This window comes from Sinocyclocheilus anshuiensis, unplaced genomic scaffold (assembly GCF_001515605.1).
Source record: "Sinocyclocheilus anshuiensis isolate Anshui unplaced genomic scaffold, SAMN03320099.WGS_v1.1 scaffold572, whole genome shotgun sequence".
NCBI classification, from domain to species: Eukaryota; Metazoa; Chordata; class Actinopteri; order Cypriniformes; family Cyprinidae; genus Sinocyclocheilus; species Sinocyclocheilus anshuiensis.
In genome coordinates this window covers 1831179-1857676 of record NW_015555778.1, presented here as the reverse complement: position 1 = coordinate 1857676, position 26498 = coordinate 1831179, and the positions used below count along the sequence as shown (strand labels likewise).

Sequence of the window (26498 nt, the reverse complement as noted above, 5' to 3'; positions counted from 1 at the left end):
ATGTTGACACGTTTGCTTCATGGGTATTTATGTGTTTATTTATGAGCCAATCACAAATCCCATGGAACGAATAATTCCATATTAAAACTCCTTCCAGGAGCAAGCAGCAGTATGTGTATATATATAGAGAGATAGAGAGATAATGGTCACGGGGTTCCTCAAGGATCAGTTCTTGGACCCTCTGCTTCTCTATATACATTACATCACTGGGACCCATCATACAGGCACATGGTTTCTGCTACCATTGCTATGCTGATGACACACAGCTCTATTTTTCATTTCAACCAGTTGATCCAACGGTAGCTGCATGGATCTCAGGCTGCCTGGCGGACATCTCGTCATGGATGAAAGATCATCACCTGCAGCTCAACCTCGCAAAGACTGAGCTTCTTGTCTTCCCTGCCACTCCGACTCGGCTAGGTTCATCAACAATTACCCCATCAAGTTCAGTGGGAAGTTTTGGAGTAATGTTTGATGACCAGCTGATCTTTAAAGACCACATTGCAAAAACAGCTCAACCATGCAGGTCTGCACTGCACAACGTTAGAAAGCTCAGGCCCTTCCTAATGGAGCATGCTGCACAACTTCTTGTCCAGGCCCGTTTCATTTCAAGGTAGGACTATTGCAGTGCTCTTCTGGCTGGACTTTCATCATGTGCAATCAAACTTTTACAAATGATTCAGAACGCAGAGGCTTGACAGGTTTTCAATGATCCCAAAAGGGCCCACGTCACACCTCTCTTTATCTCCCTCAAGAAAATGAAGCTTGTATTGTATATAACATGCCATATAAACCAAATACTTAAACTACTTCAGTCTTTGTGCATTGAATTAATTTAATACACGAGTTTCACAATTTGAGTTGAATTACTGAAATAAATGAAATTTTTCCACGACATTGTAATTTTTTGAGATGCACCTGTCTAACAGCATGCAGTGTGATATAACAATATGTTTATTGCATGTTGCTCTGAATTTTAGGAACTGCTGTCCAGATCTTTAAGTTTATTAAAGAGAAAACATCAAGGTCATGGAAACAAGTGAGCATGACTTACGGAATGACCAATACTGGGGTCATACTGGGGTCAAAGAATCACCTTTTGAATCAAAATATTAGAGTTTCAAATGCCATGATTAATGACTTTAAAATGATCCCAAATTCCAAATAAACATATTCATATTTAGAACAATTATTTGCAGAAAATGACAGCTGGTCAAAATAACAAAAACGATGCAGTGTTTTCAGACCTCAAATAATGCAAAGAAAACAAGATCATGTTCATTTTTGTGTTTAAACAACACAATACTAATGTTTTAACTTAGGAGTTCAGAAATCAGTATTTGGTGGAATAACCTTGATTTTCAATCACAGCGTTCATGTGTCTTGGCATGCTCTCCACCAGTCTTTCACATTGCTGTTGGGTGACTTTTTGTCACTCCTGACGCAAAAAAAATTCAAGCAGCTGGGCTTTGTTTCTTCTCAAGATCTTCCTCTTTATCACATTCCAGAGGTTTTCAGTGGGGTTCAGGTCTGGAGATTGGGCTGGCCATGACAGGGTCTTGCTCTGGTGGTCCTCCATCCACACCTTGATTGACCTGGCTGTGTGCCATGGAGCATTGTGCTGCTGGAAAAAACAATCCTCAGAGTTGGGGAACATTGTCAGAGCAGAAGGAAGCAAGTTTTCTTCCAGGACAACCTTGTACATGGCTTGATTCATGTACCCCTCACAAAGTCGAATGTGCTCGATTCCAGCCTTGCTGAAGATCCAGCCAGATCATCCTCCACCTAATTTCACAGTGGATGGCTTGTAGGCCTCTCCAGGTTTCCGTCTAACCATTAGACAACCAGATGTTGGGCAAAGCTGAAAAATTGGACTCATCAGAGAAGATGACCTTACTCCAGTCCTCCATGCTCCAATCCTTATGGTCTTCTGCAAACCTCTGCCTGGCTCTTCTCTGCTTCTCATTGATGAAGGGCTTTTTTCTAGCTTTGTCCTGCTCCTAGGAGCTTGTTTTCGAACACGTTGTTGAGTGACATTTGAATGAGATGGCGGTCATCCCGGTCAGTGGAGAGTCATTTTTGCTCTCTGCTGTTTTGTAGCTTTGTTGTCCCCAATGTCTGCAGCTTGACCTTGTTCTTAACTGCCATCTTTTAAATTTTATAAATGGAAGCAACTTGATGTTCTCTGTATCCCTGTGCCAAGTAAAGCCAGAATTGAATCCTTCTTTTCCTCACTCAAAACTTTTCTTTTCATCTCCATTGGAATGGTCAGTAATTATAATTTGATTCCAATTACTTTTGAGCTACTACTAGCACTGTCTTTGCCATCCAACTGGTCCTATTGCAAGAGGATAGTGATGACCGCAGCAGTGGTTTTTAATACTTTTCCTCGTTAAATAAGATTTGGTTGAGGTGATCACCTAATCAGTTCTTCATTAAGCAGAATAAGGTGTGCCTGTGTTGGAATTCAACAGATACTGGCATGGAATAGAAAGGCTGCCATACGTGTAAAGACGCTGATTTAAGAACATTTTGGAGTGGTCTCTTATTTTTTCCAGAGCTGTATTTAGGACAATTTACAAACCAGTGTTCCTGTTCTTGTTGTGGCTGTTACAATTTAACATTGTTCAGCTGATGAAACACTGTAAAAAAAATGGTATGAGCTATCTACTTAAAAAAATTATGGTAACAATAGTACACATAATATTTTGAGTAATTTTTAAGGCTTTACTAAATCATGTAAAATCTCCTAAATTATTGAATCTATGACACAATGAATTTAATATTATTAGTGAAATGTGCTCATTTATTTTAAGTTGATTCTCAGAAGTCTGATTTTGAGTAAGATCTGTTTGTATTTGACTATGACGAGTTTTTTTGTACAATTAAAAGACTGTATACAGCTAGACAACTCAAGTAGGAAAAAACTTTACTGCACTAGCCTTAGCAAAACAATTGCTCATTTATCAAAGCATCATGTCTCATAGTGGTAGTACATGCAGTTATCCACAACCATAAGCTCTACTCTTCTGCACAATGGTAATGATAGAAACTTCAACATAACAGAAACTCTTTTAAATGTCAAACATAACTGAACATTAAACATTAATAGATGTTTCCCTTTACTCAGTAACCCATGAAGTAGCACTTAATTTCAATATTTACTCTCCATATCCAGCCATATGCAAAGCATGCTGGGAACTAACAATCACCGCCAAAATAAAACTGCAAAATTGAGCTAATTCTCTTCCAATAAATAGGTAGCCTTCTTTCCTTCATTTTTTTTCCAGTTTAATTAGTTCCTCCGAGACTCAAAACTGCTTAAGTAAAGAGAGAGAGAGAAATAAACATATCTCTTGGTTTTATTAGTGAAAAGTTCTCAATATTTTCTATACAACACTGAACCACAATTTCTTTAATAAAATATACACACTATTTTTAATTAGGCTATCGCCTTAATTTTTATAATGAAAAATACAAGACTCATGATTCATATTTTACAGTGAACCTCTTTCCTAAAAAATACATAAAAAATGCTTTAAGTATACAAAAACTACATAAAAATGTGAAAATGATGTATGGTGAATGATATAGGACATGGGCCAGGGCCATAGCATTTGGATTGGGAAGGATTGGGACAGGGCCATATACGGTGCGTGTATATGTCTATCCCTCCCAGCCTCGTTTTCATCCGCGTCTAAAACACTAGCAAGCTGTCATTTTGCTATGACGAAACTGAAAAGAACTGAGCTGTCCGAGGTCCTGAAATGAGCCAGGCACAAGTGACTGTGAGCAAATGCACTTATTTTTGATTACATGCAACGATTTTAACTGTGATATGTAAGATGATTCAAACCTAGGGACAAGAGTCTTAAGAGATAGTACAGGATTCCTTAACGATTCGGGTCCCTTAACGCTTCCATTAATAGTTCTGTCTTCAGAAATCTTAAGGAACATTAGGAAAAAAATAAATGCAGTTATTAAACAAAACTCAGTTTGTTTCGCTTTTATTGTACATTGTCATATGAACAGCCAATAACTACAATTAAATCTTACGAACCATAACAAAGTGAATTTGATTATTGCACTAAGTAACTCCGATTGATTCAGTGTTTTCGATCCATTTTAAAGAATCACTTCATAAGACTCATTCGCACGGGTATCTGACTATATTAGTCGCGTTGTGTGTTTGTATTTACTGAAAAGAATAGTGTCTTATGAAGCTATTAGTTCGGGATTCGTCTGATTAAACTAGTCAAGCTGAGTGTTTTGATTTACCAAAAATAACCGGTTCAAGAGCTGTACGTTCTAAAATCTGACTGTAATCACGCTGATTCATTTAAAAGAACCGGTTCATTAGAGTCATTCGCACAGTAGTAGATTCAATAGCGATGTTGTGGCGTCTCTGATTAGTGCAGGAAACACTGTCAGAGTAGGTGTATGAAGGTAGAATGACGTCAAAAAGATTTGCATACGCAGGGTAAGAGTTGTGGAAGTGTACATAAGACTGTAAGCGTAAATTAAATTTGCATGCGCAACTAACAGTAAAATGCTGCAAATAATTTTTTCTTGCGCTTGAAACACGATTTACACCTTTACAAAGCTTCTGTTGCGCATGCAAATTTAATTTACGCTTACAGTCTTATGTACACTTCCACAACTCTTACCCTGCGTATGCAAATCTTTTTGACGTCATTCTACCTTCACATAGGTGCACGTTAAAATGCCCGTTCGACAACCAGTATTTCTGAATATGAACCGATTCTCGGTTCTCAAACCTAACGATAAAGCAGAAGCACATTCGTTATTTTGATTGAATATTCCGCTTCCCAATTGCAGTCCGCAGTGAATGCCAGGGATTGGGAGAGAGGCTGCTATGAACCGATTCTCGGTTCTCAAACCTAACGATAAAGCAGAAGCACATTCGTTATTTTGATTGAATATTCCGCTTCCCAATTGCAGTCCGCAGTGAAAGCCAGGGATTGGGAGAGAGGCTGAGAGGGCGTGTGCGTGTGTGTGTGAGAGAGACAGACCCCCTCCCATTCTCCACCTCTTACCAGCACAAACAGCAGTGTGATATTTACATTTCAAACGACATTTACTTCATCTTCACCCTGCTAATTCACAATATTCAGCTTTTAGAGAAGTATCAGAGAAATAAGGAAGTACAGGACGCTGATCTGTTGTTTTTCATTCCGGCGAGGACCAAAGCAAGGAGTCGTCCATCGTCCTGTCGCTTGTGACATTGGGAATCGCAGGATTGTGATGTTTTCTTGAATTTTGTGTGTCGTGGGAGGTTTGGGGATGGGATCTGTGACGCCTTTAGGAAGCTGAAGACCCACTTTGAAAACAGCCTTTGTTTATTGTTTTGATCAAGTTCATTTCAGCAAACCGAGTAAAAACCATAATATTAAAGATATATCTTCGCGTTAGCGTTGGATATCGATAGATCAATTGAAAATAGACTGAATTTGGACATCAACTCTAGCCCGCAGTGATGCTTCAGTGTCTGGACTGACTTTTAATATGCGCACTCAGACGGAAATGGAAACCTGGACATTTTAAATCATTGATCACTTGGAACAGATTCATAAACATAGACTAGCAACCATATCACAGCTCAAGCTGACACCCAGATGTGAAAGTGATCGCGTTTCCTGGGCTTCCCTGATCTAAGGGAGTAGTTGTATTCATCATAACAGCAGAACAGTCTTCGGAGGGTACATCATGCCCACCTCTCGTTCCGGCGCGTGCTCGGTGGAATACTGGGTCGATGGCTCGCGCCGAGATGCGACAGTGGAGGATTTCTATAACATGGGGCCAGAATTAGGCAGGTAAGTACATTACTGCATCCACTTTGCATTGGTTTTGATGTTATTGTGTAAATGCATACGTATACACACTATGCACATATTATTTTATTCTTTATTACATGCCGACCTATTTTGTTTGACACTGTTATTCTATACTGGTAACTGATATGTAGAACCAATATTTAAATGTCTAATTTAATTGCTTTTTGGCACAAATAATCATAAGATTGCAACAATAAAAACATAATTGCAGCCTATCTTTGTTAGAGGTTGACCGATAAAATTAAAATCGGTTTGACCAATATATTTTTCACGAATATTAACTCTTGTACTTAATCAGTTCTGCGAAAATGTTTGTGAAATATTTGAGCATAATAAGCTAAATAAAAATGTAAAATATTCATAATGCATATATTACGTTTCTTGTGTTTAAATATAATTAGTTATCATCACTGTTGTGGCAGAAATAAACATGCAAGTTTTACCTGTAAGCTGTTGTTAAGCGTGATTGATGTAATGGTGTTGACATACCCCCCCCCCCACACACACACATTTTTATTTTTTTATAAAATAAATGAATATTGATCAAATAATATCGGTTACATTGATTATTAGTCTAATGTTATACTTAATATCTATTGAGCTGTATTTACACATGGATGCTCCAGTGTCATGTACAAACATCTGTGCTGCCTATGTCTATATGTGAACAAGTGTTCAGGTTTTGTGTAGTAATCAAGTTTTTTTTTTTTTTGGACTGCTAATGAGTCTTTGTTGCATGTAATTGTCACAGTTAGGGATGAGTGGTATCTAAACTAATTGAGCTCAATTTTTTAGTAAACTAATTACAATGCACTTAATTGAGCACATTAAGGAAGCACCCAGTCTTTGCAAATGTCACCTAAAATGTCATCATTACCTCCCAGGATGTGGGATGCAAAATGTTGAGCTGTCGATGCTGTCACCTGATTTCAGTCTGGCATCATGGCCGTGTGAAATTCAGCAGAGAGAAGCACTTCTATGGGACTCATTTCCGCAGAACGAAATGTTTTTAATGTATCTAGTTGCATTGTATGACTGTGAGTACTTTGAAGTCTATTGCTGATTATGCTGAGGACTGTTTGTCAGACACTGATGTGTTGAAGTGTTGGATAACAAGGTAGCAGATGGAGAAATGATGGCCTTCTCTTTGAGTGCTCGCCTGATTGAGTCATTCACTGACCATGAAAAGCAAAGACAAGATCTGAGAGACAACATGAAGACACACAAATACTGTATAGTGTATAACATAATGCAGCCGTGAAAAAAAATATCAGTGTAGGCCAGTTTATTTGTGGTCCTAATGGCTGGAAGTTAGGACTTCCATTTTAATTTAGTAGAATTAGGCGAAAACCTGCAGAAACTCTATAAATGTGTATTCCCTTCTTCAGTATTTTCTGTCGTCATGGACACTGATTGTTTAGATTCAGTTGCCATGGACATAATAATGTGATCATGGGGGAGGTAGAATGTAGGTAAGAACCTCCATGACTAGTTGAGCGGTGGAGGTCACCGTCGTGAAATGCCAACACTTTTCCTTCATTGAACATCTTGGTTTTATTAGCATCTTCCAATCTGTCACTTTGTGCAATGTGTTTGTGTATAGTAATTGCTATGATGCACGATTATCAAATTTAAGATCTTCATTTAATTATTACTGTATAAAGATTGCTTTTGTGTTAACCACCAGGGGTGCCACATCTGTTGTGTTTCGCTGTGAAGAGAAGCAAACTGAGAAACCTTATGCTGTGAAGGTCTTGAAGAAAACCGTACGTTCAGCTGTGATTATAAAGATATTTTCATTCTTCTTGAAATCCCAGAATGACTGTTTGAGGTTATGTTCGTTGTGTCATCAACTCAGATTGACAAGAAAATTGTGAGGACAGAGATCGGAGTCTTGCTGCGTCTGTGTTCCACAGAAGCAGTGTTATTTTAGCATTATTTATATACAAGTATAGAATTTATGAATATATTGAATATTAAATTTTGTATTCATTTTTTATATTTTTCGGTTTTCATTTTAATTGAGCTGTTTTTAGCTTTATTCCTCCATGACTAGTTGAGCGGTGGAGGTCACCGTCGTGAAATGCCAACACTTTTCCTTCATTGAACATCTTGGTTTTATTAGCATCTTCCAATCTGTCACTTTGTGCAATGTGTTTGTGTATAGTAATTGCTATGATGCACGATTATCAAATTTAAGATCTTCATTTAATTATTACTGTATAAAGATTGCTTTTGTGTTAACCACCAGGGGTGCCACATCTGTTGTGTTTCGCTGTGAAGAGAAGCAAACTGAGAAACCTTATGCTGTGAAGGTCTTGAAGAAAACCGTACGTTCAGCTGTGATTATAAAGATATTTTCATTCTTCTTGAAATCCCAGAATGACTGTTTGAGGTTATGTTCGTTGTGTCATCAACTCAGATTGACAAGAAAATTGTGAGGACAGAGATCGGAGTCTTGCTGCGTCTCTCTCATCCAAATATTGTAAGATATTTATGTTCCTGGCAACATCACATTGTTCGCATTGTTATGAAATATTTAATGTTCATTCTGTGAGAATATCGATGGGCTTGTTCTGATGTGACTGTTCTCACTATGTTTTCATTCAGATTCGTTTGAAGGAAATTTTTGAAACAGAGACGGAGATCTTTCTCATCCTAGAGCTGGTCACAGGTGGAGAGCTCTTTGACAGGTATGATGTGCTTCATTAATGAGAGGCAATTCAAATGTGAAACAGGATTTATGACATTCATCATGTGCTTAAAGAAATAGTTCACCCACAAAAATGAACTTGCTCACCCTCATGTTGACCTAAACCTGTATATCACAACATAAAACAGAATATTTAGAAAAAAAATTTGTTTGTCCATACAATGAAAGTCAATGGGGTCTCCAACTTAAACATTTTTTATACTATTTATTAATTGTATTATTTAAGTTTCCATTTTTTATATTTTCCATCTAATGTTTCATCTAACACATTTTTGGGAAGTAAGGTAAAGCTCAAATTAATAAAAATGTATTAATAAAATATTAATACAAATATAATAATTAATAAAATAAATATTTATATATATATAATTTAGTTCAGCTTGAACTGTTTTCGTTTTATTTAACAATAACAACACTGCACAGAAGAAAAACAATCCAGATTTGGAACAACATGAGGGTTAGGAAATGATGGCATGGAAAACTCCTTAATATAATATATGATAATCTTGCTGCTTAAAGATTATCAAGAGATGATCTTCCACCATGTATTGATACGATGAGGGCCAGATGTTTCTCCTTAGATCCTACTGTGGTCTCAGCACAGGAATCTCATTTATTCTTTATCATGAACATCTCCTGGCTCAAGTTCTTACAGCTCAGTGGGCTTTCTATCTGTTCTTCTACCCAGCAGTGAGATGTAATTGAATAAAACAAGTTCCCGATAATTGGTTTAAGTGGGTTTGGTGCAGAGCAGGAGCAGGATGCGTTTGCCTACACACTGCTAAACAGAGCACTAAATGTTGCCAGATCCACACACAGACGCCTAAACATCGGCTGCTCATGTTTGAAAACATATGATAGTATATATGCTATGTGATGTTTTTTATGATGAATTTGTCTCTGAGATGGTTGTGTATTGTTTCAGGATTGTGGAGAGGGGCTACTACAGTGAGAGAGATGCAGCTCATGTTATCAAACAGATCCTGGAGGCTGTGGCGGTAAGACCAAATAAATCATGGGATATAAAAATGTACTTTTCACCCACACAGAGATTTTCTATTCATGTTTGAAAGGCAATAAAGGTAACGTGGATCTTTAGCCTTTAAAGAGGAACACAGATTTTCTTGGCTCTTTTGAAGTAAAAGAGTCTGATGTACTGGGTAGGCATACTCTAAGGCCGCATGTCCATTAAAGCGTTTTTTCTCGAGGCTAGCGTATTTTTTTCAATTATTTTCAATGGGAGCGGCGCATTTTTTAAAACGCCAGGAGCGTGGCGAGGCTCTGAACTTTTTTTTTTCCTCACCGCCGAGAGTTGAAGAACGTTCAACTTTGGGTAAATCTCAGTGCTCATCACTGTCACTTTTTAGTCAGCCAACCAATCACAGTGGAGGAGGGGCGGGACTAATACCACCTCCACCAGCCGTCACATCCTGCTTGTACTACGACTGATCAACAATGGAGAAGTTAATAATGCTTGTCTCCAAGTATTCATGTCTGTACCAGATGGAGTTCCCAGACTACCACAATATTGTTATGAAAAATAATGTTTGGAGAAACATTTCATCCGCAATGCCTCTGCCGTATTACTTTAGCGGATATTCCGTATCATAGCAACCAAAGCATCTCAACTGAAAGCGCTGCGCTGCAGAAGCACTCTAAAGCACTCACAGCAAGGCTTTGGTGCTTTGGTGGAAACACGGTTTAATATTCAAAATACAAAAAAATGCAAAAATGCTGCTTTCAGAAATTGCCATGGTTTTGATGTTATAACTCATTAACATATTACCACCCAAGCTTACAGGTCAATGCCTAGTTAATATTAGTCCACATTAAAGAATGACAGCGTGAATTATACATGTAGAAGTTAGATAATCATAACAAAGATCATTTACATATTGAAGTCTTAAAGAAATAATCTGTTTAGAATACTTCATTGACAGCATTTGTGCCATAATGTTGATTACCACAAAAAATTCATTTCCACTTCTTTAAAGTTCCACAAAGCCGTTTGCACCGCGCTCTTTTGTCACTTAATATTTTATTTTGGTGTGTCAATCTATTAAAATACTTAGAATATAAAACCATGATCCACACTCAACAAAAAGTCTTCTTTTTTTATTATTTTATTATCACCAGTAGGGATCATGGTTTTATATACCACTTAACTTCTTTAAAGGGGTCATGAAATGGGGTTTTTGGTTTGTTTTATTATGTTCCCTTAGGTTCAATTATAATATTACTATAGTTTTTTTGGACGAAAAACGTAAAAAATGTAGTGATTTATGACCTTTTTCCACCCTGTTTCTCATCCTCTGACTCAAACAGTCGGTTTTGGGGTGTTTTCCCCTTTAAGAGTTCCGTGTAACCGCACACTGTTATGATTGGCTAATGTCTTTTAACACGGGGCCTGAACATGACGGACTCTGAAAACAGTATGCAAGTAAACTAAGTAAAAACACTGTGATTATTCATTATGAATTAAACTGCAATTAACGTTTTAAAAAGTAGTTTTTACATGAAATACATTACTTACAGTTTGCGGCATCATTGTTGGGTCCAGAATAGTCGGCACGGCCTGATCTTTAAGCAAAAGTGATCTGGCAAAGCCAGCATCATACTGCGATTTGTTCTCAAAACAGTCATCCGTGAAATGTAGTGAACACATGCGTAAATTAACACTGACGTGACTGGGACGTTCATAAAAAATAAACTGAATCCATTTTTCCCTGACGTCTAGATCCTTCGGCAGCGTATTCAAACATGTTGTTTTTCCACAGCCAGGAATGGCACATCTGCGTGGCATCGCAATCTTATTGTAAACAGCTACTTCTTCAGACCCACTAGCTGCACACGACTGAACAACTGTGGGCGTGACAACGATGCAATGATGCAAAATTAGGCGTAGTTGTCTTGCGCTGGAGGCGGTCATATGCAAACGACTGGTGCTAGGTGACGTCACCTTGCCCCATAGGATCCACAACGAGCCGTATTTGGAGCTTGATTAAATAAATGCTTCGTTTATAATGGAGAGGACGTCTTAAGCTATGAAACTTGCAGGACGTTTTAATGGTACAAAGACATCTTATAAGCCAGAAGATCAAGGCAAATTTGGTTTCTCACGTCATCACCCCTTTAAAAAAAATAAAAAATCTAATCTGGGTTACTTACAATGGAAGTGAATGGGACAAGTTTGTTAACATCAAAATACTTAGTATTTCAGAACTATAGCCACAAGATGTAAACAATATGCATGTTAACATGATTTTAGTGAGAGGAATTGCTTACAAACCTTAGCTCTGTAAAATGATATGTAGTTTTTGTTGACAACAGAAAGCCATTGACCCTAAAAATGACTGTAAATATTACAAGAACCACTTTATAGCTCAAGTACAGGTTTTAAAAGAAAAGCTAATTTGTGTGCTTTTATAAAGCTATAAGCTTTATATTTCTGCTTTCACATTCTTAAAAAAAATGGCCCCATTCACTTCCATTGTAAGTGCCTTATCGTAAGCTTTATTTTTGCTTTTCTTTAAAGATACGAAGGCATGTATCAAAATTATTATGCCCCATATTTTTGTATTTTTTGTATTTTTCCAAAAGGGAAAAATCTTTGTTAAAGCATTATAAGCCATGAACCAAACCAACCAGCTACAAGGTGAATTACAACATTACAAACTTTTATTTGAAGCAAAAAAGTATTTGACTGTGTTGTAAACTGTGTAATGAGGGAAAGAACTACAATCCCATGAAGCATTGCGAATGACATTAAGCAAATTAAAAATGATGGAGAAATATTACTATAAATATAAAATATAATAAAATATGAATAAACTATTAATTTAAAGTTGTTGGTTGTATCTATAGAAACAATACAATTTAAGTTAATTGCAATATATGCTTCTATATACAAATATTTAAGTATTTTGAGAGTGTAAGGAGACACGGTGCTTCATGTGAGTGGGTGGAGCATCTCTTTTTACATGCTTTGCTTGCTGTGACTCTGATTGGTGGAATTTTCTGTTCAGCATCATGGGTAATGTAGTTTCTCACCGCAAATTCCGCTTTTAAACGTGAATATTTTAAAAATCAATTGAATAAATGCAAGCAGATGTGTTCAACAAAAGCATATACAATCGATTGACAACCTCAGAACTCACCACAGGTCTATCTTTAAAGGTCTATATTGTTAAAAATCTATTTTCCTATGGATAAAATGGTGGAGTTTTTACTTGCAGAACTCGACTGTTGCACTCTTATTGGACCAGAATATTCCTTTAAATATGCTGTAGAAGTCTTGAAGTACAATAGCCAAAAAAGTTTATTTCTGAGGATCAGAGAGAGCTTAGAAAATGTAGTGTAAAACAAACATGAGCAACATTACAAGACCTCAGGGGAAAAATTAAATGCTACAAATTGTGCATAATACGGTGCCTTTAATGTGAGGTAAATAATATGACCAAATAGCATGATATGATGATGCGTGTCATGAGGGGCAGCAGTTATTTTAATGCATTCTCAGACGAAGGATTATTGTGTATGTGTTAGCGTGGCTGAACACATGTCCAGCGATGGGCTGACAGTGGAGGGGTTTGGAGATGTGGGTCAGTCTTGTCGTCACTCAAGAGCGAACGGTAGAGTAAGCGGATATGTGTGCAGAGCTGCTAGTCAAAAATAATCTTCTCAGGACAAAAAAAAAACATTGCAATTTTTTTCCCCAGCTTTTAATCTTCCTGAGCAGGAGGAATGTGGGCTGGCATTACATATGTAGCGTCTGGACCAATCAGACACACCATTTTTCATTTGATTGAACAAATCAATTATTCATTAGATTAACAAACGTTCACAGACCCCTCACCCAATAAACATACTGGGTGCCAAGTTGTCTGTGAACAGGGCCCAGGACCCTGGTTACCATGGCAACCCTGACACCAGATACATTTACGACCTAATGGAATGCGAAGCAGGGAAAATCACTGCATGTTCCATCGCAAGAGGCACAAGGCACAGTAGAAGTGGACTTTTCTACTAACTAATTCATAGGAAAACCTTTCTTTGAATAAACACACATATCCTTCAGGTCATGGTGTATATTATTGCTGTCTTGTATATTATCTGTTGTTGTACAGTAAGAAAGTTATTTCCCTTAACCAGGAAATTAACGTTCTTAGAATTGACAGACAGTTGACCCTGAGAGGTCAGCTAAATATCTACAGCGGATCTAAATATTTATAATTAATTATAACTAGTTATGATTAATTATTCATATTTCCCCATGAGCTGATTCGCAACACATAACATCTCAGCAATCTGACAATGAAGCAACAATGCGGAGGCCACATTTATGTGTCGAATGTTGTGTCGATGTGTCTTGATCGGATCTGTTTAATCCACGTTGTCTATGACATAATCTGTAGGAGTTGATTGTGACATAAGGTTTATGTATGTGCATATATGACGATTTTGGCAAATCTTCGTATTTGTATCTGATCTGTTTTCACCAGGACCTCAGTAGCTCAGGGCTGGGTGATATGGCTAAAAATATTATCACAGTAATTTTTTTTCCATATCGTACAATGTCGATACTGATCACAGTATTTATTTACTAATAATGGGGAAAGGAGTGCTTTCCACATGTTTGTTAGACCTTGAAAATGAATGTAAACATTCACAATTAAACCCCACAGAGTAGCTACCTTTTTAAGTTAATTTAAAATCTGTTTTATTTTTCCCTAAATTCTGTGTTTTTCATTTTATTTTTTCTGGATTCTGTGCTACTCTCACTGTTATGAACTTTTCTGTTGTGTTACTTTCAGTTCCTGTTCTCCTGCCCCATTTAGTTCTGATGAGCTCCCCATTAGTTTCCTTGGTTACCTATTACTCTCAGGAGTTTCTGTTTCATTAGCCCCATTATTTATACTCTGTGCTTTGTTCAGTTTCTTTGCCGGTTATTTGTTATGCCTACATTTGTGTTTGTGTTACCCCTGCCTTGTTTGCTCTTGGATTTATAATTTAAAGGCTTTTGTGGATTTCTCTCCTTCATCGTGCGCTCTTTACAGCACCAGCTCGTTACAGAATAACCGGCCTAAAGAAGTAGAATATTTTGCGGCACTTCTCTTTCTTTTTGTTTTGTTTCTTCACTTATGAATTTACCAGCCATTCAGCTCCTTTGCCTGGAGCAAGAGGATTGCTCCCTTGAGGACCACACGAGGGATTTTTTAGATCTAGCCTACCATACACACTACCCAGACAGCTGCCTATATGTACTTTTTACTATGATGGATTAAACTCCTCGACAAAGGCTAAGCTGTCTGGGGATGGTTCTCGAGGGAGATTCACCGCATTTGTGGAGTGGGTGCTGGTGAACAATGTATCTTCATTCACCGTCTGCCCCACTGAGAAGGACTTCACCAGCCCCACTCCAGACCCAGAGCCCAGCCAGCCTTCATCCCACTGCGTGGAACGTATGCCAGAGCTCACCGCAGACAGAGAGCCAGAGCCCACCGTGATTGACGAGCCATCGCAAAACAGAGTGACAGAGAGGATCATTGTCCTGGAGCCAGAGCCTCAAAACACGTCTGACCAGGTGTGTGAGCTGGCAACATCATGCATCGCTGTGGGGTTCCTCGTGGAGATCGAGGGAATGAATTAAGACCCAGCCCACACTCCCACCACTGAAGGTAAGCTAATGCTGGCCTCTGAAAACTATTTGGCGGAACTGAGAGACAATTTTGATGTGGATTTGATGGACTGGTTTGGGGAGGTAATACCCAGTTCTCCTGATTGTCCTATATCTCCTGAGTTTCCGCTGGTTCCGCCCAGCTCCTGTTCTCCTGTGTTCCCTCTCAGCCTCTCTCTCCCACCTCCTCTCCTAAAATCAGCCAGTTCCTCAGCCCTGCCTCCGCTGGTTCCTGTCAGTACCTCAGATCACTCTTAGTCAGCGCCATCCAGGCACTCTGATTCACCTCGGGCCTTACAGTCTCCAGCTCCACTTAGGCGCGAGGATCCCCTGTCTCCGCCTTCAGCCTTCGAGAACAGGACTCCACCTCGGCCCTCCGACCCATCAGCTCCACCTTGGCTCTTTGCTCCTTTGTCTCCACTGTGTCCCATTATCCCACTGGCTCCTCTGGGCTCCCTCGTCCCTCCGGATCCATCTTGTCAGTCATCATCCTTCCTCTGCTACAGGATTCTACTCCCCCGGCTTTGCCTCGTCTCTCCATCCCTCTGGCTCCGTCTGGCTCCTCCTTCCCTCCAGCTCCACCTTGGTCCTCTGTCGCTCCGGCTCCACAGCGGTCTTCTGGATCCCTGCCTCTGCCTCGGTCACCTAAGCCGTCAGCTCCACTTTGGCCCTCCGGATCCTTGGCATCACCCTGGCTCTGTGGCTCTCCGTCTCCGACCTGGGCTCCCACTCCATTGGCTACGTCTCCGTCAGTCAGCCCCCTGGTGTCGTCAGCTCCATCTCCAGCGACTCCACCGTGGATCGCCGTCCTTGCTGCGGTCTGAATCTCCACCTGGCTACTCCTGCTCCTCCCACCATCTTCGGCGCCCTAGTTTACGGCTCCACTTCCTGTTCACTGTCCATCTCCTGTTCTTTACCCATCTCCAGAGCCCCCTCCCTCCCTCCTCAGATGGACGCTTTGCTATGCGATGAAGCGCCTTCCGGGAGGGGGAGCTACTGTCACGGTTATGAACTTCTCTGTGTTATATCAGTTCCTGTTCTCCTGCCTCGTTTAGTTCTGATCAGCTCGTCATTAGTTTCCTTAGTTACCTATTACTCTCAGGTGTCTCTGTTTCACTAGCCCCATTATTTATACTTGCTTCATGCTTTGTTCAGTTCCTTTGCCGGTTATTTGTTATGCCTACATTTGTGTTTGTGCTACCTCTGCCTTGTTTGCTCTTGGATTTATAATTAAAAGGCTTTTGTGGAATCCTTCGTTGTGTGCTCTTTACAGCACCATCATGTTACAGCTTTATGATTTAATTAAAATGTATCATAAAAAATGGTGGCTAATGAAATTAATTATTACAATGTTAACAATGTAGGTAATCTTTAAAATGTAATCAAATGAAAATATAACAATTAATTTACAACAAAATATTGCACCTTTTTGTCAAATAAGATGCTGGACAATAGAACAGTATAAATTAAAACTGGATGAAAAAATATCTGGATGTATGACATTCCTTAAAAATAATAATAATATTATTATTATTTTGAGAAGTACGTAATTTTAGTATAAATAGTAATATATTTCTGTCATAATTTCTTCAGGGTAAGCCAAAATAATTTGTTTTCAGTTTCAGTGTGTGTTTGATGGTAGTTTTTCTCAAATGTAATGGTGTAAAGCTGATGAAGTGACTCTCAGAGCAGCTCTGGAGATGAAGTTCATGTCTCATATATTGAGAAGGCAGGTGTTGAAAACATTGTGAGCGTCATGTGTGTTTGAGCTTGTGTAGTAGACAAAACTGTACACCACTCCTTCACACAGAGACGCACAGAACATGCAGACATATAAGCCACATGCACCATTTATTTCTGCTGTGTGATCAGCTGTTAGATTAATCCATATCGAGTAAAAATGTCCAGAGCTTATCATTGTGATTGACAAATTTTATCGCAATTTCAACATGATATCGTTTATCACTCAGCCCTAGCTCAGCTCAGCTAGCTAGCTCAAAAATCCTATATTGACTTGACAAACCACCTAGCAACCACAGAGTACCCTAACAGCTGCATAGCAGCCTGCTAAATCTAGTCACAACACTTTGGCAATCACAGAACAGCACTCTGGCGAACACTTAGCGTTAGCGTGGACTCATATTTTCTTTCGAATTTTCGACTCACGTATTCTTTAGAAAATGTAAACATCTAGCTTTGTTTTTAATTTCCTAAATCATTTATGATGATACCTCAACATCAAGTAAAAACAACACCATCTTAACCCTGTTTAAACCATCAAACAGAGTATTTAATTAAATGTTTAGAGAACTCCAGAAGCTTATTTCGAACATATGAGTCTGTAGTAGGACTGACTCATCTCCGGTTTTCACACTAGTCATGTGCTAAAACACAAGAGTGACTCCTGCCGCCTTCAATTTACACTTTGTCATCTGCCAAACACTTTCTGTACTTCATTGGGTTCTGCTGGGCTCACATTTACCAAATCATTGTCTCCTTGCCCGCCGTGATGCACTATTATATTTTTGGAATTGTGTTAAAGGAACAACATCTGTCTTGTGCCTACGAACACAAAATTAATTAACACGGCCTGACACCGTATGAGTCATCCCCGCACTTATCAGACTGCAGATCACAGACGCCCATGCCCCGATAATGGAGAACGACCCCATGATCTCAACAGAGTGCTAGAAAAACCACTTGAGGGAAGACAGGAGGTTTGAAAGGTTCAGGCATCTCTCATCCCAAAGACAGTCTGCAATTTGCAGTGCTAATATGTCTGCATGTTCTGCATCACTGTCTGGAGCCCAGAGATGATTTGTTAAAGAAGTAGTTCAGCCAAAAATGACAATTCTGTCATTATTCTGTCAAGTCTTTCCAAACTCGTACGACTTTCTTTCTTCTGTAGAACACAGGTGGAGAAATTTTGAAGATTATATTAGTCAGTCTTTTACAGGACTAGAGCTATGATCCATAAATCTTTTGCACTATATTCCCATATTTCTCTGAAATATATGAGGAACAGACTGAATATTGACATCATTATTCCCTTAAAGTCAATCTAGATCTTTTTAAAGAATCACTTGACCTCGAACCTTAGGTCATGGGTTCAGTTCCCAGGGAATGCATTAACTGATACAAATGCATATTTTGAATCAGGGTTGTTATAACAAAAATCATTTTTGTTCATTGAAATTAAATAATATATAAACAAACTTAAATTTATTTTAATTCAACTAGTTCCCAATGAAAACCTTTATTATGGTAATAATAATAATAATAAATAAAACTATATAGACATATTTAAAACAAAAACTAATTACAAAATTACAAAAACATACAAAATAACTAAAACTTAAAATTAATTAAAAACAAAATATAAAATAAAAAATTGATTAAAACTATTCATAAAATTTAAAAGTTTCTCATTGATACTAATAACACTGTCGTGAATGCAATGTACGTCACTGTGGATAAAAATGTCTCTGAAATATACTTTATAAATGTGGAAAAAGGTCTGAAAGATTAGTTTAGTAAACAGACTGATCCATTTGTTGAGTTCAACTCACTGATTATCCATTAAAATCTAAATGAAATTTTTACCCTGTCTGTTTTCATGCATGTTATTGATCTTATTGTGAATGATATATATGCATGTGTTTCATGTTTCTGACCTCATAATTGTTATTTATTTATTTATTTTAAATGTCATAACTCATAAGTCCCTTTCTTTCAATCAACTGCAAGCTCACATTCAGATCTGCCTCAATCCAATCAACAGCCAATGGATAGAACCAAGTTCCTGCCAATTTTTTTGTCATTGTTTCACTCAGATGTACCTCACAATATGGAAGAAAATATCTGTCGCTACAAAAGACTGAACCACAATGCTATTTCATTCAAAGATAGAACATTTATTGTGAATGCAAGAAAAGAGCAACCAAAATGTTTCCTTCTATGTTCCACAGAAGAATGAAAATCATGCAGGTTTGGAATGACATGAGGGTGACTTAATGAGGACAGAATTTTCATTTTTCAGAGAACTATCCCTCTTAAGTGAGGAGACACTGAATACTGAGTTTGTCTCTGCCTTCATGACAGCTGTTTTAACAGAGAACTGTTCCAGACTGCCTCAGTGAACTCATCTTCCCCACCTACACTCCATCAGGACTTCAGAGAACCAAGGATGTCATCTACAGTCACACACAATCAGACACACAAACATGCTCTTAGCGCTGTATAATAAGTCCTAATGAATTCAATAAACATAGCAAATTACCTATTAGAGCAGCTCTACTAAATGAGGGGCGGTGGGGGCTTTGCAGAAATGCTGATTACTCTCTGAGATGAAGAAAAATCCTAATTTTTCAGTGTTGCCGCAATCGCATTTGGCAGGTTTTTACTTTTGATCCAGTTAATCCATGATGCTCCTTCCACGATTTAGCGAAATCCCACAGATTCCATTGAAATTCACCAAGGAAACTTTGTCTTAAAGGGATAGTTCACATAAAATGGAAAATTCTGTCCTCATTTACTCACCCTTATGCCTTTTCAAAACCTGTATGACTTACTTTTTTCTGTGGAATACAAAAGAAGATCATTAAAGGAATGTTTAGAACGCATTTGTCCATATAATGAAAGTCAGTGAGTCAAATGTTGTTTTGGACCCCACTGATTTTCAACGTATGGGCAAAAGAAACATTTTTATTAATACTTTGAATTAGTTTTTATTTTATTTTTTTACTAAAAACTTGTCATTTTTTATTTTTTTTATATGTCTATGATTTTTATTATTTATTTATGTCAGTTAAACTAAATGAAAATGAGAAATGTTTCCTTGGGAACTGGTTGGATTAAAATAAGTTTGTTATTTTTATATTTTATTTTATTTCAAATAACAAAAAAATGTTTTTTTTTTAAACGGTTTTAGTTATAATAACCCTGGTGTGATACCTCTGTTCTGTCTCTGTTGCAGTACTTACATGAGAACGGAGTTGTTCACAGAGACCTCAAACCAGAAAATCTCCTCTATGCTGACTTGTCAATAGATGCACCTCTTAAGATAGGTAACAAACTGTATACTTTTACACTGAATATTGTAGACTGAACTGTGAACTCTTTCATTAATGAATGGGTTTTATTGATTCAATCTTTTCTGTTATGACCACAGCGGACTTTGGTCTTTCTAAAATAATCGATGAGCAAGTGATGATGAAGACAGTATGTGGGACCCCCGGCTACTGCGGTGAGTCAAAATTTTAGAAAAGACATTATTTGTGTTACGATTTAAGCACCCTCTTACTGATTTCCTTATTTTTACACGTACCGCTAAGATAAAAGTCATTTAGATCTCAACAAGCAAGCAAATTCCAATGAATGACTAATAAAGTTTCATCAGCCAATTCATTTGCAATCATTTGGCTCTGTTCTCACATCCACTCAGCTCCTGAGATCCTCAGAGGAAACGCTTACGGTCCTGTGGTTGACATGTGGTCGGTGGGAGTCATCCTTTATATTTTGTGAGTAATACATTAATGTTTATTCATTTAGTGGACGCTTTTATCTGACTTGCAAATGCATCATATTCCCGTATTTCTCTGAAATATGTGAGGAACGGACTAAAAATCAACATCATTCCCTTAGAGTCAATCTTGCTCTTTTTGAAGAATCAGTTGATTCAGTTCATGAAACATTCCTGCAGCTCAAATAATAGAGCGTGGCGCTCGCAAGGTTCCCAGGGAATGCATAAACTGCTACAAATGTAAATCTTGAATCAGTGTTATTATTTTTCTTTGTTTTTACATGTACCATTTGGATAAAAGTCATTTAGATATCCACAAAGCAAGCAAATTCCAGTAATAATAATGTTTCAGCATCCAATTCATTTGTAATCATTTGCCTGTATTCTCACATCCACGCAGCATATAGGCAAATACGCAAGTGATTAATCATAAGAAGCTAATGTTTTTTTCATGTATATATAAGATAAGGGCAGAGGTTTGTAAAACCAGTGAGAAAGTAATATATATGATTTTTTTTAAGTATGCATTAATTTGATCAGTGACGGTAATTTATGTTATTACAAAAGTTTTAAACTAAATGCTGTTCTTTTGAACTTTCCATCCATCAATGAATCCAAAAAAAAAATGTTTTACACTTTCCACAAAATATCAAACAGCACAACTGTTTGATAATGATAAGAAATGTTTCTTGAGCAGAAAATCAGCATATAAGAATGATTTCTGAGTAAATGATGCTGAAAATTCAGCTTTGCGTCACAGGAATAAATGACTTTAAATTAAATTAAACATATTGCAATAGAAAACAGTTATTTTAAATTGTAATAATATTTCACCATATTACTGTATTTTTTTATATCCTTCTCCTTGTGTTTTCACTCTTGTAAGTGTGTTTCCCCTTCACTTCATTGTTCAAATTATAAATGGCTTTTTCTCTGCTATCTGCTTCTGTTCTTTCTTTCTCCACCCTCAGGCTGTGTGGGTTTGAACCATTTTTCGATCCAAGGGGGGATCAGTACATGTACAGTCGCATTCTGAACTGTGATTACGAGTTTGTCTCCCCCTGGTGGGATGAAGTGTCTCTCAACGCAAAGGATCTGGTGAGTACCATGTGCACACACACGCCATTGTTTGTAATGCTGATGATGTTCATGCACTGCAGATTGATTTCAAATGAGATGAGAGAGAACAGTATCTCCATCAAATATCAACGGCAGCCGACTCATATGCTGATTTGATTATTCAGTCATCTGAGCTTTCTGGCTCTTTGTTTATTCACCATTAGCTGTTGGTTATGTTTGTTTGATGTCGTCTGTAGGTTAGTAAGCTCATAGTGCTGGACCCTCATAAACGTCTCACAGTCAAGCAGGCTCTGGAGCACCCATGGGTGCTTGGAAAAGTAGCCCGGTTCTCCCACATGGACACAACACAAAGAAAACTACAGGAATTTAATGCTCGACGCAAATTAAAGGTCAGCAACCAATAGCTATGTTTTGGCTATGATAAAAAAAGTGTCCACAATAAAGAAAAAAAAATCTTTTAAAAATCTTTGTTTAGAAATGCCCTCTTTGTATTGAAGTTGCTTTTTAATTTTAATTTTAATAAATTTATATTTCAATATTTTAATAACTTTTATACCTTTTTTTAAGAAAAAAATGTTTAAATGACTTGTTCCTTGCATGCATTTATGTATATATTTAAGTGTAAATCATTACATATATTTTTCAAGGTATAAGGTATTTTTTATCAGGAATTATTAATTCATTAAGTATAATAAGTTCCCTTTTATGTTTTTTGGGGGTTTTTTTGCATGTTGGCAGATAACTGATTTGGTGGACGAAAGTATTAATTATTATTTTTTTAATTAATTCATTGCATTAATTAATTGAATAATAAGCAATTAAGCACTTTTAAATAAAATAGAATATTATATATATAACTACTTAAAGGGATAGTTCACCCTAAAATGACAATTCTGTCATCATGTCATTGCAAACCCATAAGACCCGTAAGACTTTCATCTTCGAAATACTTTTTTTTTTTTATTATTAAACCTGAGAGTTTTCTGTCCCTCCATTGAAAGCCCAGGTAGCCAAACTTAGAAAATCCAAAAAGGTCATAAATCCAAATTAATTGAGTCTAAATTAAATCTGATCATCATATAAAGCAATCATATCTCTTCAGACTTGACTTGGATTAAGACTTGGATTAAACCACATGATTCATATGGATTTGTTTTATTACAGCTTTATGACCTTTTTAGCTACCTTGGCATTTCGATGGAGAGACACAAATAATAATAAGCTGAATAAATAAGCTTTCCATTGATGTATGGTTTGTTATGATAGGACAATATTTGGCCGAGATACAACTATTTGAAAATCTGGAATCTGAGGGTGCAAAAAAATCAAAATACTGAGAAAATCGCCTTTAAAGTTGTCCAAATGAAGTTCTTAACAATGCATAATGCATATTACGGTAGGAAATTTACAAAATATCTTCAAGGAACATGATCTTTACTTAATATCCTAATGATTTTTGGCATAAAAGAAAAATCGATAATTTTGACCCATACAATGTTTTTTTGGCTATTGCTACAAATATACCCCAGCGACTTAAGACTGGTTTTGTGGTCCAGGGTCACATATAATTTGTGTTTTGAAGATTAACCAAAGTCCTGTGGGTTTGCAACAACATGAGGGTGAGTAAATGATTACAGAATTTTCATTTTTGCTGAACTATCCCTTTAAAAATTAATTATTCTTGTTTTTCTTCATTATGATATCAAGACTTCATTATGATATGGCTTTATGCACCCTCAAAAATATAAATTTAATATCAATTTTAATACAAGGACTAAAAACATGCTTTATGTTCAAGTCGTTGCAAACATGAATTGCATTTTAATGTATTTTTTTAAATAAATTAATATATAGGGCAAAAAAATTGTCATTTACTTTATTGGAGTATTTCACCCAAAAATGAAAATTCTGTCATCATTTACTCACCCTCAAGTTGTTCCAAAATTATATTAGTTAATTTTGTGGAACATAAAATAGGATATTTTGAAGAATATTGGTAACCAAAGAGTTGTTGGTCCCCAATGACTTCCATTGTATGGAAAAAAAATACTACGTAAGTCAATGGCTCCCAGCAACTGTTTGGTTACCAACATTCCTAAAAATAACTTATTTTGTGTTCAACAGAATTCATACAGATTTGGAACAACTTGATGGTGAGTAAATGATGACAGAATTTTCATTCTCGAGTCCCTTAAAGTCAAATGTTGTTCAATGTAGGATATTATGCTGTTCAAGAATATGATTTATGTGCTTTTTACGAGCAGAATCATGAGTATTTTACTGAACCAGTGCACATTAATCATGAGTTTCTCCATCCATAGGCTGCTATGAAAGCTGTGGTCGCCACAAGCCGGATGCACGAGGGCTCACGACGGCGGACGGACAGCTGCGAAATGCCTAACGCAGACAAGACCTCACGCCAGAGCAGCATACAGAAGGACAACACAGTGGATTCTCAAAGAGAGCCCATTCCCATTAAAGAGGGATCTGAGAAGGTTGAAGATGGTGCCTTGAGTCCCTCGTGTCCCCCCCTCCACCCTACCCATAAATCTAAACCTTCTGTCCTATCTGGGCCCATGCACACTCACCCACCCCTGATAGCAGAGGGACTCAGGCAGACCTACGTCCTTCCAAAGGCTCCAGTGGTTCGGCCCAGGGTGCCCAAGAAGAGCTGCTCAGTGGATCCGGGAGGCAAACACGAGCCTTCGCCGGTGAGCACCACCCCACCCAGTCCCGAGAACCTCAGTAATGGTTTCTCCATGAGCGTGGAGGCAGGCGGCAGTACGGCAGAATGTCAGTAGCCTGGATGATCTAAAGATTTGGATTCTCACGGAAGACAAAGGAGGACAAAGACAATGCTTTAAAAATACACTGAGAATTTCTTCTTCTCCTCTTCCACTTTTGCTATTTTAATACTGGACTGACACATGATGAGCTGTTTCTTAAAGCTCTTCGTATGGAGGCATGTGGCTTTGATGGCAACTTTAGGTTAGCGACACAGCAAACATAGTTGTTTTCTCTTTGCACAAGCAGTGTGAATAAGATTGTCTCTCATCTGAACTGAAATTCATGTTGCTCTTTCTTCATTTGCTATCATATGCAACTGTTCATACAATCCTATTCTCTCTTTAAAGTTAGTGAGGATCATGTATCTGTGATGTTGTGATAGTACATATTTGTTTAGGAATGACTGCTAAAAGACCCGTAAATTTGTATTGCATACACTATTCATAAATTAATATATATAGATAAATATATATATATATATATATATATATATATATAAAGTGTATCTTTATATGTCTTTTCTCCCATCTTAATTCAACCTTTTTGTATTAGCACATTACAAAAAAATGCTTCAATGGTTTCTAAAAGCTCAGACTAATGGAAGGATATGACAGAATGCCACAGTCAAGGATTATGTTTTTCCCGGCTCATCTTTGGCAGTTTATTGCCCATCAAATCAAATTGATTTCATTCAGGGTTACCACACTGATGTCAAATTCAGTCGCCCCCTTCTTCTCTCTTAAACATCTGGGGATGTTTTATTGAAAATCGCAGCTAAACTGCCACTGTACTATAAGAAATCTTCTATATGAGGTGGAATTAATACAGCTAGTATGCTTCAGCCACACTGTCTACCTCTTCTACTGTACAGGGGCTTCCAACTTCTCAAATAGGAAATTCTGCAGAGATCTACGCTTGGGATTGAAGGCATGGAAGAATATTTTTCAATGTTGAATGTTGAAGGGCTGTTTTTGGTGAACTTTATGTAGGCTAAATTTATCTGCCTCTATGAACATGTAACAGCATTGCAACATTTTTCAGTATATTATATAGTTGCTTCTTTCATTCTACTTTATTTCGATCTTTGCCAAACAAGAATGCTTTGTACATACTGCTGACATAAACAGTAGCCTAATTAGACATCACTGGAACATTATGGTTATGTATGAACAGTGTTGGGGAGTAACTAGTTACATGTAACAGAGTTACGTAATTTGATTACAAAATAAATGTTACTGTATCCGTTACAGTTACTGAGAAAAAAAAGTGTAATTAAATTACAGTTACTTATGAAAATGTTAACAATTACAAAGGGGGTTACATTTGAATATTTTCTGTAAAAAGCTAGGAAATGTCAGTTGAATAACATTAATTTATTGCTTTGCCTGTTTTTGATGTGCACGATGTCTCCCGCCATTTAAAGGCCGTTTAGTAAAGCGATGCTATTCTGATGCTTTTGATTAGTTCTCGTTTGAATTCGCAGCGCACCACATCTGCCAATTCCATCAATCCACATTGCCGCTGAAAGCTCTAGGCTACAAACTGTCTGAGAGTTGCCACCAGGGCGAGTGATAAAAATGTGTTCCAGCAATGGAAATTTAAAAATAATTTCATCCAGGAATTAGAAAAGGGCACAAATATAACAATTCAGTGCAAAATATGTTTGAAGGATTCGATGTCGAATCTGAGGAAGCATCTTCTATGATGAATGTTAACCTTAATCGCAACCTAGTCGACAAATCTCTCTAGTTTTGACTTGCAAAATAGAGCTATTTAACTAAACTGATTGGTCATTGAGTCTAAACAATATTTTTGGTGGAATATAACTATTAAAAAAAAATACCATGCATGTTATAACAGATACAT

The 26498-nt window shown here is 37.4% G+C and overlaps 1 protein-coding gene across 1 annotated transcript; it reads left to right on the top strand.

Moving 5' to 3' along the window:
- The first annotated feature begins 4986 nt into the window (after window positions 1-4986).
- Window positions 4987-25091, top strand: LOC107674560 (calcium/calmodulin-dependent protein kinase type IV-like). Its single transcript, XM_016468569.1, has 11 exons — window positions 4987-5834; window positions 7543-7621; window positions 8278-8340; window positions 8466-8548; window positions 9494-9566; window positions 20220-20310; window positions 20415-20489; window positions 20688-20763; window positions 21737-21863; window positions 22082-22234; window positions 24167-25091. Exons 1-11 carry the CDS (start codon window positions 5728-5730, stop codon window positions 24644-24646), a joined length of 1407 nt encoding a protein of 468 aa, XP_016324055.1. The 5' UTR covers window positions 4987-5727; the 3' UTR covers window positions 24647-25091.
- The last annotated feature ends 1407 nt before the right edge of the window (window positions 25092-26498 follow it).